Genomic DNA, 12,584 nt, shown 5'->3' with positions numbered 1-12,584 from the left:
GCACTGTCGAGGTGGCCGTCCTTTTATGCCTCTTCTCCACCTGTTCCCACAGGTCCCGGATTTGGTCCCTATGAACGTTGGGGGAAAATCTTTCAGTCTCTGGGGCGCCCGGAGTGTGGCTATTAGCCTCGAATTGAATAATATTGTTGTGGCAATGATTTTTTTAAAAGCGACATAAATCGCATGTTCCGCCATCTTCGCAACCGACCGAGTAAGCCTTGGCGAGGAACCGGGGATAGTATCAAAGGACTTGGAATGGCTGTGGTACCCTTTGGACTTAATTGGGACGGGATGATGGATGCTGCTTCTTGTCGTCTCCCGTGGGCCTTCTTGGAAGAGAGAACACAGGTCCTACCACTCGGATCCAGAAACCCGGTTGAAATTTTTTTCGAAGACAGCGAAGAGGAAAAGTATACGCTTTATATCGCCATTGAAGACTTGTATATCTGGGTTTCGCAAACGTAAACGGTAGGTTGCAAAAATAAAAGGCCGCGGCGTCGTGGGGTTCGCTTTAGTGCATCAGCTTTATTAAGCTTCATACATGGTACTGACTACGCCTAAACATAAGAGCCGCGCTCCCAAACGATAAGACCAGCTTAACATTAAGAGAACGGGCCCAAGAAGTGGATGCGCGAACTAGCCATCCCTCAGCTTAGCACCGAACGAAGCTCGGGAGCTTGCGATCACGAATACCGAGGGGAAGAAAGCCGGAGCAAGTGGATTAGATTGACGGACAGTACGCAAAGGGCTCGGTGGGCAGAATCGGCGCAGAGGGCTTCATGACAATAACATATATAAAGGTAACCACAAACATGTAAAAATAACACATTTATTTATTTATTTATAGAGAGCTAACAAATAATAAAAATTACTGGCTAGCGCGGATGTTGAGCGATGGCGAAGTGGGCCTTCAGATCGATTTGTACATAGTTTTATTTTATTTGTTTATTTTGTGGTTTCTTATGGCTATTTATTTCTATGGTTTAGTTAAATAATCTTACATTCTGTAAGATTATAAATATGTTTGGTTGTGAGTGGTTGGAATGAGATTCAAATCGGCTGGTGTTTTAAAATATTTCTTGCCTTTGGGTGTTTAGTGCGTTGCAAGTTGACAATAAATGTCGTATTGATAGTGTCGTTGCGGAATGGGCAGGTATTGGTTTGGTTGATGTTGATGTTACATGTGTGTGTTAAGTTGGAGTATCCAATTCTGAGTCTTGTTATTTTTTTTCTGGTCTATACGTAAGATGGATAAGTGATGTGTTAGCTGTTCAGTTGGAGTTGGTTAATTTTTTGGTACCAGGATGACGTCTGAGGTTTTTTTTTTATTTTTTTTTTATATTCGACTTTATTCCTAGAAACAACACCTAAAGTAACATAAATAATTAAAAACTAGGAACGAGGCAAGGACCCAAATTGTGCGGTACGGCCGCAAAGCAATGCTTCGCACAATAGTAGGTCTCTTAGCCCGTCCGCTCCCTTCTACCCCTTTCCTGCACTCTGAGAGCCATCAGCACCTTAGCCGAGAAAGTTGCTGTCGCTTCCCACATCCTGGGAGTCTCCATCATCAGCGGCACCAGCGTGTCCACCCTGATCTCCGCTCCTGCTACCTCCTCCAGGGCGGCCCTCTCATCGTCGAAGCGGCGGCATTCAAACACTATGTGGTGCACATCCTCCGCAACTCCAGGTCCGCACTCCGGGCAACCATCCTCGTCGTCATGGCCGAACCTCTTAAGGTAGCTACGGAAGCAACCATGCCCGCTCAAAACCTGCATCCATGCCACTAGGTTGGGGATAAGCCTGTGCGTCCAACGCCCTTTGGACGAGGCGTCCCACTTCGCCTGCCAGCTCTCGTAGCTCATTCCTCTAGCCACGCTCTTCGCCTCGGCCGTGGCTCCGCCTCCTGGTCCTTCGTGACTTCGCAGCGCACACCGAATCTCAGCCTTCTCCCTGATCAGCTCCCTCAGGGGGAACATGCCGGCTATCACCAGAATGGCGTCGTCCGAAACCGTCCTGAAAGCGCTCGTCACCCTAACAGCGCACAGTCTATAAGTTGCCTCTACGCCCCGCATGTACGATTTCGTCGCGGCTGCTTTGGCCCACACCGGCGCCGCATACAAGATTTGGGACGTTACGACTCTCGTCAGCAGCTTCCTGGTGATCTGCTTGGGCCCTCTAGTGTTGAGCAATATGCGGGTGAGACTTCCTGCCGTCTCGCTGGCCTTCTGGGTATACTCCAGGTGCTCCCTGAAAGACAGCCGTGTGTCGATTAGGACGCCGAGGTATTTGATCGCCCTCTGCGATCTGATCACGGTTCCACCGACCCGGATCTCGGCCGTTTCCACCGCTTTTCTGCTCGAGATCAGGACTGCCTCCGTTTTGTGCGCCGCTAGTTCCAGGCCAGCGCTCGTAAGCCATGCCTCGATCGTTCCGATCGCTTCGTTCGCCAAGTCTTCCGCATCGGTACGCTCCTTGGCGGTTACGACCACTGCCACGTCGTCGGCGAACCCGACGACAGTTGTGCCACTGGGCATAGGTAGTCGCAGAACCCCGTCGTACATAGAGTTCTAGAGCAGGGGTCCCAAAACGGAGCCCTGGGGGACTCCGGCAGAGACTTCGTAAGCTCTACCTTGAAGGCCTTCCTCGCGATTTTGAAGGCCTCGCTACACTCCAGAGCTCGCGGAGAGCCGCGCGCACGAGTCAGCTGCCTGCGGGCTCGGTGGCAGGTGGATCGCAGATTCGCGATCTCGTCGCTCCACCAGAAGACTGGCCTGCGACTTCCTTGAAACGACCCTCTCAGCCGCATGCTCTGGTCGCATGCATGCTCTAGCGCTGCTGCCACATGATTTGCCATCACTTCGGCTCCACCCGGCTCACCAGTGTCCATGCCTTCCAACGCATTAGTAAACGTCCGGATGCACAGCGTGTCCGGCCGGTATGCTTTTGCGGGCCGCAGAACCGAACGGATACCTGCCTCAGGTACTCCGACGGAGCACAGGATTGCCTCGTGGTCGCTCCCGGTGTAGACATCGCTAACCTCCCATTTGGCAGAGTGGGAGATTGCTCTGCTCGTAAATGTGAGGTCGATGACAGAGGTGGCTCCCGTTCTGACAAACGTGTGCCGCCCCCCGTTATTTAGGAGGACGACGTCTGTCGCGGCCAAAGCCTCCAGCACCACGCGTCCTCTGGCGTTGGTCAGGACCGATCCCCACTCCTGAGCCCAAGCATTGAAGTCGCCTCCGACTATGGCGTTGGCCCTTCCACGTAGGTCACTGCTGAGGTCCTCAAGGATCCTGCTGAACGTCTCCAGCGGGAGGCTAGGCGCCAGATAGCAGCTATAGATTTGGAAGCCGCCAACATCCGCCCTCACGAATCCATCTGCTGCCAGGATGTTGGACATTTGCCGCAGGCCGTCGCCACAGAGCCACAAGGCCGCCTTGCCAGTGCGGTCCTTGGCCCACTCTCCTCCCTCTCTAACCCTGTAGGGCTCGCTGATTATGGCCACATCCGCCCCTACCTCGCGCACCGTCTGCGTCAGCAGATCCTGCGCAGCGCTACAGTTGTGCAGGTTGAGCTGGATCAGCTGCATTCGGGTCTTGAACGGACGAGCCCGCCATTTGTGCCCGGAATCCTTTTTCTGCTCGGCTGGTGGTTCGCCTCGCCAGGGCTGACTCCTCTGCCGGAAATGCAGGCAGCAGCCATGTGGCCTGCTTTGCCACACTTGATGCAGCAACCGCTTTTGTCCACCAGGCTCTTACACCTGATGGCGATGTGCCCAAGTTCCAGGGATCTAAAGCAGCGAGGGGGGCCCTCGCGTTCTCGGACTCTACACCGGGTCCATCCTATGCGGACCTCGCCTCGCCGCCTAACCTCCGACGCCAAAGAGCTAGGCAGGCTGAGGACCGCCGTTTTAGTTTTCCTATACCCGGGGCGGAGGCTTCGGATCCTCACTGCAGCTTCACTCAGCTGGTATTGGTCTGAGAAGGCTGTGCGGATCTCGCTCTCTGTCGTGATCGCGTCGAGGTTACGAATCTCGAATACGCAGACCTTCGACTCCTCCGTCAGCGCTCGCACTTCGGCCGCGTCGCCAAAAACCTGAGAGATGCTGTCCCTCATGGACTCAGCACTCTCGTGACTCCCTCTGGCTACCTCCAGGAGCAAGATGCCCCTGGCCGTCCTACGCACCTTGCTGACTGACCCTCCGAGGTTGGTCAGCTTGCTGTCCTCCCTTCTGGTGACCAGCGCCAGGATCTTGTTGTAGCTTTTTCCCGGTGCCTCTACTATCACCGTGTCGTGGCGAGCTTTGCGGGTCTGCTTCTTCCTTCTGACCACGGTGCTCCACGAGTCCCCGCCGATCGCTGGCACGGGATCTGATGATCTTGTTGGTCCTGCCGCGTTCCGTATCCCGTGCTCTGTAGCCCGAGACTTTGCTAGGGGAGCTCGTTGGGCATTCCGGGTACCCCTCGCCGTAGCTGCAGGGGCTGTAGCCTGGACTTGTGGGGCTGGCTGAACCTTCGCCACGCTCCGTTTGGACTGCCCGGTCCTTCCTCCCTGCGGCAGCCGTTTGCTGGGCCTTGCTTACGCCAGGCTTGCCGCCAAGCGCGGTCTGAGAGCACTTGGCGCAGACGCTCTCCCGAGCGTACGGCTCCCTGGGCTCCTCAGGTCCTTCGGCCGCCAGCTCTATGAAAGATTTTAGCTTCCGCATCTCGTCAATCATCGACTTCATGGCGATATTGATGTGGCGAACCTGCTTCTCGTGGACAAGGCTATGAAGCTCGTCCAGCAGCTTTCCGAGCCTGCAAGCGCTCTCTGTGCGCGTAAGTACCCGCTCCTTGTCCTCCTCGGTGTTGGATGGGGGCACGTCGATGGTACCTTTGCTCCTTTGGGGAAGCGTGCCCCTGGGACCGTTCACAGGGCTGGCCGGGTCCCTGCCTCTCTTGGCCGAGTCCGCGGGATCGCCGGTTTTACTCCTCGCCGGCGCCGGGGACGGGGTGGGGCTCGGGCCATCAAGCTGCTCTTCCTGAATGCAGCAGGATCCCCCTTGCCCATTACCGTCTCCTGGCTTGGTGCAGTACCTACCGAGGCGGCCAAGTCAGCCACCGCCTCGACGGGGTGTGTTGGAGTGTTGGGTAGGGCCTCCAGAATCCTTGCCCTAGCCGTGGGTTTCCCCACGGGTGGAGTATTTATGTTATATTCCGACATTCCAATAAAGGGTGCATTGTCGCCCAATGCAAGGCTGCATTTTATACCTTCTGCCAGGTTCTTTGGTTGCCGGCCACTATGGCACAGGCGCAGACCAGGTAGTCGCCCACTGTGGGTCAGACGCCTCCTGGGTTTGGAATTTATGTGCAGCTTACGCCTGCTGCCAGGCATGTTCCACCGCCGGCCACTATGGCACCGACACGGTTCACGCAGCCGCCCATTTTGGGACCGACGCTGCGAGGGGGTTGGGTAGGACAGACAAAACGGCCAGTGCACTTTAGGGGTCCCACGTTGGCCAGGAGTTTCCCCGTGACTGAACAGGTGGGAGTTATACCGCTCCTGCTCGGTCGCCAGAGCCCCGTTTGGAATGGTGAGCCGCGTAGCTGTGGGGATGGCAGTTGGTCAGATCCTTGACCTTTACCACCCTCAGGCCTCCCAGTGCAACTTAGGGCTCGGGTTTCACCCACTTCCCCTTACCTCTTTCCAAGGATCAAGGGCAGCAGCCCAAAAATGTATGCTACCTCCAGCATATGCAGAGCAGACGCGGGTGTTTCAACATGGAGCTTCTACAGCGTGAGAAAGGATTTAAGCAAGGGCGTGACAGCGCCACCTGCCGCTCGAGTAGCCCGACGCCACCAAAAGCAGCGGGGGTGCTGCCAGACCGGGTAGGTTTCTGACACCCCTTAACACTAGACGCAGCTGATCTCGCCAACAGCTGACGTGAATTAACAAAAAACTGCGGGGGCAGCCCCGTTTACTTCGGGAGAGGTAACTCGAGAAAGCAACAGAAGCAACAAAAAAAAACGTCGGAGGAAATGCTCTCACCACTCTCTCCGTCGACTCGGATCATTGGATTCCGAGGTTGGGTTTTCCGGATCCTCCGCGGACGCCTGGGACCCGACTCTGCACGTGAGTAACGCCGCCAGCTTCACGCAGCCTGGCGGCGCCTCGTTGCGCAGGGGACACTGCCGCAGCCCACGCACCACACACAATTTGCGGGAGCACCACCGCAGTGCAACAGTACTCGCGACTTGCACAACTTCAACTCCAACGTCGTCTGATATATGTGTGATTGTATATATGTATATTTTAGTATGTCTTTTGCGTTAAGATTTTCAATAGTTATAAGTAGTTGTTGTGTTGCGTTTTTTTTTGCGTTGGTGGTCGGGTAACCAAATTAGTTTAAATTTATTACTATTTTTTTGTAGAAGGTTGCGACCTTGTGAGGATCGCTGTTGTTTATGATTTTTATTTCGTCGATGTCAGAGAGGAAGTCTGAGCATATGCAGAATTTAACTTTTTTTTAATATTTCTAGTCCCTCTACTATTGCTAGTAGCTCAGCACAGAACACTAAGGAGAAGAGTGGTAGGGACCATAATTTTATGCATTCTGTTTTATTTGTGATTGCGAGACTCGTATTTGTGTTTGCTTGAGATCCATTTGTATAAATGTAGAAAAAGTTTTGAACGTCTTGTAAATTTCTTTCTTTCTGTAATTTGGGTCCGGAATATTTGTGGTTTTTGTAATTTTTTTGTTGTGGTTGCTTATCATTGCGTGGTATGTGGCACGTTGGTAACTTGTTTAAGGGGCAGTTGGCGGACTTTGGAGTTTTCTATTATGCGGTCTATTGTTGATTTATATTTTGGACTCTATGGTGGTCGGTATGATTTTATTATTTTGATTTTTGGAGAGTTTGCGACGTAAATCAGAGCATATTGTTGCTTTTACTCCTTGTTTGGGAAAAATGTCCGTAAAGGGGATGTCCGGAAGGCCGTAGTCTGCTTTTGCGGTGATAATTGATTTTGTGACGTTTAAAAGTGTAAATGTGTTGCAGTTAAATTTTTGGCTTGAGTTTTAAATTTCAAAAAAAAAAATTACGATTTTCTTGTGATTTAATTGCTTGAGGGTCGTTTTTCTTTCATCCTTTTTACACCCTTGCAGCGTATTACAATTTTAGTCAGAAGTTTGCAACGCAGTGAAGGGGTCACCTCCGACCATATAACGTATATATATTCTTGATCGGCATCAACAGCCGAGTCGATCTCGCCATGTCCGTCTGTTCGTTTCTACGCAGACTAGTTTCTCAGTTTTTAAAATATCTGAACGAAACTTTGCAGTTAGTCGTCTATAAACTTTTATTAGCATATACGAGCCGGATTGGATGACTCTATCATAAAGCTGCCATTAGAACGATCGCAATATTTTTACAAAAAAAATTATAACTTTTTCAGTTTTTACTAGATTTTTATAAGATATAACCATTTTATAATATTCTACAAATTTGGTTTAAAATTTTTTAAAAATTTGACTGCTATATAATATTATAATATTTTAATAATCTAATACAATCAAAAATTATAACTTTTTCAGTTTTCAACCGATTTTCATCAAATTTGAGATGAATCCCTTTAAACTTGCTCTATAATTTAGGTTTTAATTTTTTGAAAATCGGACAGTTATAACATATAGAGGAAAAACGCAAATATGTGAATGTAAAACTGTAAATATAATGTGTATAGGTGAATGAAATGATAGCAGGATTTACTTCATTGTTTGTTAACATAAATATGTAACATTTATATTGTATTACTTCTAGTGATCAAATTTCAATCTGCAAGGGTATACAAACTTCGGCGTGTCGAAGTTAGCTTCCTTTCTTGTTATATATATAGTATACTGTACAGCAAGAAAGGAATTCAGTACTTTTAAGTACACTTTACTTCTGTATAGATCTGTGGAGCTAGAGGCTTACTTCCCCCCTTATAAGACATGAAAACCTGCTTTAGTTATAAATTTTGGGTTGAAAAATTATTATTGAATAATTCGGGCGATGTGGCCGCTGAAACCCATCTGGCCAAAGCTTTGGTGTGCTGGTCTTGCGATTATTGGGTTAGACTGTCCCCAGCTCTTCTGTCTTTAAAAGCGCACATCCGTTTATAATGCGATTTTACGAATCCCTTCTATTGATTATCTGGAAGTAGCGAACTGCTCTGATGGAGTTTGTCTCAATTGGAAAGCCAATTAAAATTTTCCAGGTTAACTTTAAAGCATTGGACCCAAAAGAAACAAAAAGCGTAATGGAAGTCTTGTAAGGAGACCTTTCACGAATTGTCATATCGGTATAAAACGGACTCGAAGGGTACTTACAACAATATTATGATATAGAAGCGATATCATGTCACACCTAAACTCCGGCCATCCATCGAGCTGTTGCGAAAGTTAAATTAAATTCAGTCTGTTATATTTTTATATATATATTTTTTTCTATACTGCTGTTTTTACACTTTCTTGTAAAGTAGAACAAATGAAGACCCTTAGCAGATTCATGTGTAACAAAAATACATAGTAACGGACAGACGGACAAATTCTGTCAAGCAAAGAATATTTTATTACAAATGAGAGACGAGTATTAAAACCACTTACTATTCTTATTTTATTTTTATTGCAGATTTGTGCTCTTGACTGAAATGCAAAATGGTTGTGATCACGAAAGATTAAAAAATATGTATAAGTGAAATTAAAACATTTACTTGTTACTATTTATACAAACATAATGAGTCGTACTGAGCCTATTACTTACATTAATATCGCAAAGATGCACCTAATAATATAGAAAAAAGGATGTTTTTATCAATCAACTATTGAACGCCAAATGTTATGTTTTAATTGAGGGCACGGATCATGAATGAAAGTAAAGAGATTATCGATATGTCAACAGATTCTGTGTCAAATATATCAGACAAATTTGATAAATGCTTAAATTTGGATAACGAGTTCTTAAACAAATTACCTGGCGACATTTCGGGTTCACCCCTTCAAAAAAATGTTGTATCAAATCATCAATCGATTGAGGGTCGTCCAATCTATCCGAATGTTCCGTATAGCCCATATGGTAGCCCTTTTGGAAGCCCTAGTTCTAGTCGACGCCGACCTGCTTTTCGAGAGTCTCGAAGGATTTCAATTGAAAAATCTGGAAGTTTCCTTCAATTGAATCAATACAAATTAATGGATCAAATTGGTCAGGTAATAGTGTTGATTTTGTTTTATTCAACTATAGCAACTAGAAATAAAACAAAAAAAAAGTAAGCTAACTTTGGCACGCCGAAGTTTATATGCCCTTGCAGATAGAACTGCAATGACTAGGAATCCATACAATATAAATTATATTTATATATGTTAAAAAACAATAAAGTAATACCTGCCTTTTTTTTATTCACCTATACATATTATATTTGCAGTTTTAAATTTACAGATTTGCATTTTTGCTCCACATCTAACGATCGTTTGTATGGCACCTATATGATGTAGTCGTCCGATTTTCATAAAATTTGACACAAAATTTAAGACTGATATAAAATAGCTTATCTCAAATTTGATAAAAATCTGCTGAAAATTGAAAATGTTATAATTTTTAATTGTATTAATTTCTCGATCGTTCCTATGGGAGCTATATGATATAGTAGTCCGATTTTCATAATATTTTACACAAAATTGTAGAATAATATGAAATGGCTGTATCTCAAATTTAAAATTCTTTTGAAAACTGAAAATGTTATAATTTTTTTGTAAATATTTTCCGATCATTCCTATGGCAGTTATATGATATAGTCGTCCGATCCGACATATATATGAGTGAGAGTATATAGAAGACTAACTACAATGTTTTATTAATATAGCTTCAAAACTGAGAGACTAGTTTGCGTAGAAACGGACAGACGTACATTGTTGATGATTCATTGATTAATTGTTTGTGAACTATTGTTAATGACAGCCTAGGACATGCCCATGATAAATTCATCAACAGTTTGTATGGCCATTTATCGATGAATCATCAACAGCACCGCCTTGACTGTTGATGAATCGTTGATTAATTACTGATGACTGGTACTGCAGGGTGTTTACAGTTTTCATTTAATTAATTCGAAATATAAATATATATAGATATATATAATATTAAAAATATTTTGAAAAACAATAAAGTTTATTAAAACAAAATGTGTAATTTTTAATTTTAATTTTCCGATCGCTTCTATCTATTGCGGCTATATGTCGTCTAATCCGGTCAATTTTTGCTTATATACGAGTGAAAAGAAGTCTTCTAAGTTTCATTAATATAGGTTTGAAACGCTTTGAAAACTTCGGCCTATGTTATAATACCCCTTCAGTACCAAAATTCCCTTCCTGTCCGATTCCTGGTGTTCTAAAAACAAAAACAAATCTTATGGGTTTCGGAAACAGAACTCCTAAACAAAGTAGGCAATGAAAATTCTACCTATGTTCGGATACTGAAAAACAATTAATTGTTGTTTTTGAAGCAGTGTGAATCGTAGTGGAATTTAGAGTAGAATCAGATAGGAATCCCGCCCCATAGTAAATATCTGACGCAATTTATAATACATAATTTTAATTTATTTATTCATTTAAAAAACTTTATAATTTGTTCAATGAATACCACATTTTTCTTAGCATACCTTCTTGCATTTCCCCTAAACGTATGTTAGGGATCCATTTCTTCCGGCTGTTGCCTCGTCAACCTATAATTAAAATACATATGTAAATACATATGGATATTAGAATCAAATGGACAATATTTTCTATAAATATACATACTAATTAAGAAGAAAACAATTACTGGATATATAATCTCCTTCCGTTCACACCGTCTAGGTTAAAAAAGTGTCCAGGTTCAAAAGCAATTCTGTAAATGAAATTATTAACTGAATACAAATAAGTCACTTACCCTTTAACAATATTGAATAAATTACATTGCAAAACACTTGTGAATACTTCAGCTGTCATTAGAGCTGTGAAAAAATCGATTTCACTAACGAGACTATCTATTCTTTTTTTTTCGTTAAATAATATTTTTTATCATCTCAATCTAATTTCGGAACCACTGCTCCGAATCCCTTCAAAAACAACAATTAATTGTTTGGCAGTATCCAAACACAGGTAGAATTTTCATTGCCTACTTTGTTTCGGAGTTCTCTTACCGAAACCCATGAGATTTGTTTATGTTTTTAAAATATGACACCAGGAATCGGACAGGAAAGGAATTTTGGTACTGAAGGGTTAGGTCAGGTGTAGATTTAAAGAATTGCGAAAAGTTTCATCGGCATGGAAAATTTGCAAGGAATTGTGATTCCAAAGGTTTGTCTTACAAACAAAAATGCAAAAAGCAAAAGCAAGCAAAAAAGGCAAGCAGATTGCAATAAATAATTTATACAATATAAATTATAGATCTTTATGTTACATTAACCTATACATACTGTACTTACAGTTTTACAGTTACAGCATTATATTCACAGGTTTGTTTTTTCATCTACAATTACCTATCGTGCTGCTATGTTATGTATAATTATTAAATATTTATAATAGTTTAAAACACATCGAAGCTATGCGTTTTTTATTTTAATAATTTCTCTGTCGTACCTATGGCAGCTATACGATATTGTCGTCCGATCCGGTCCGTCCCAAAATATATACTAGTGAGAGTATAAAGAAGTCTTTTTGCTTCATTCAGATAGCTTCAAAACTGAAAGACGGTTGGTTATTATATTTTTGTGTATTATTCCTAAAAGTTAATAATTTGTTTGATGAAAAAAATGTTTTGGTTGCAGATTCGGAATTCTGGGGAAATATAATTCAATATAACGGACAGGTATGGTTTTAAATTGTTTTACGATTATGCCTTTTTTGAACTTTTGTAACGGTGTTTGTTGATCGGGTAGATGCTACTATCAGTAGCTAACAACGAAGTATGCAGTTACGGCTTTTATAACATAATTAATGAGAACACTCTTAATTCATTCCTTCGCACCAATTCCATCTATTCTTGCATCAGCTGTAACACCAGATCAGAAGCGACTTCACGAGAACACCAATGGCGACATTTAAAACGACATATCCACCAGGAATAATTGCTCACTCAGGCAGCGCGGGTAAAACATATATTTAGGGTCAAGCCACGACAAGACAATGTGGGTGACCCAATAATTATTATAAAGTTAGATCGCGTACACAATAAGGTGCAACTTCTTAAGGCGTTGCTGAATATCGCAGAAGTTTAAAGAGCCAACAGCTTTATTCAATGAGCAGCTGTCGAAAGAGAGTTATGCACTGATTAAATAAGAGATGATGCGTAAAAATTACAAACATATACATTCTGTTTTTACGCGCAGAGATATTGGGTACATGAAAACGCATAAGCGAGGCGAGATATTCAGTGAATTGAAAATGCAGGCCCTTTTAAGGTTGCAGAAGTTGAGAGAGGTAGAAGCTGTCGATCAATCCGATGTTGCCTTTTGCAACTGTCAGTCGTAAAAGCCCTCGTTTTTATATATTTTTATTTTCTATGTTAATATATACTATTGTTACAACA

At 44.1% G+C, this 12,584-nt stretch overlaps 1 protein-coding gene and 1 long non-coding RNA gene across 30 annotated transcripts in view; one reads left to right on the top strand and one right to left on the bottom strand.

Annotated features, from left to right (window-relative positions):
- The window catches only part of LOC110185388 (calcium/calmodulin-dependent protein kinase kinase 2), a 113,066-nt gene that overhangs the window by 38,894 nt on the left and 61,588 nt on the right, over window positions 1-12,584 (top strand). For 14 of the 29 annotated variants that reach the window (XR_015272928.1, XR_015272934.1, XR_015272933.1 and 11 more), the window contains exon 2: window positions 8,652-9,226. The exons of 2 other annotated variants lie outside the window; for them this stretch is intronic. Coding sequence is in view for 7 of the 27 variants with exons in the window: in XM_086838574.1 (XP_086694700.1) it covers window positions 8,885-9,226 (342 nt within the window). In the remaining 20 variants the exon portion in view is untranslated. Of the gene's footprint in view, window position 1; window positions 801-8,651; window positions 9,227-11,649; window positions 11,749-11,823; window positions 11,865-12,584 lie in introns of those variants that run through there. 13 more of the 29 variants (XR_015272936.1, XR_015272938.1, XR_015272935.1 and 10 more) reach the window with 4 other exon arrangements.
- LOC147642805 (uncharacterized) lies at window positions 10,591-11,423 on the bottom strand. The gene is made up of 2 exons (XR_015272943.1): window positions 10,814-11,423; window positions 10,591-10,737 (listed from the first exon to the last, which is right to left on the bottom strand). It is a non-coding gene; the product is annotated as an uncharacterized LOC147642805 (long non-coding RNA).

The sequence above is a fragment of the Drosophila serrata genome, unplaced genomic scaffold (genome assembly GCF_035046125.1).
Source record: "Drosophila serrata isolate PLE 108 unplaced genomic scaffold, ASM3504612v1 contig_350, whole genome shotgun sequence".
Taxonomy (NCBI): domain Eukaryota; kingdom Metazoa; phylum Arthropoda; class Insecta; order Diptera; family Drosophilidae; genus Drosophila; species Drosophila serrata.
This window is presented reverse-complemented; position numbering and strand designations above follow the sequence as displayed.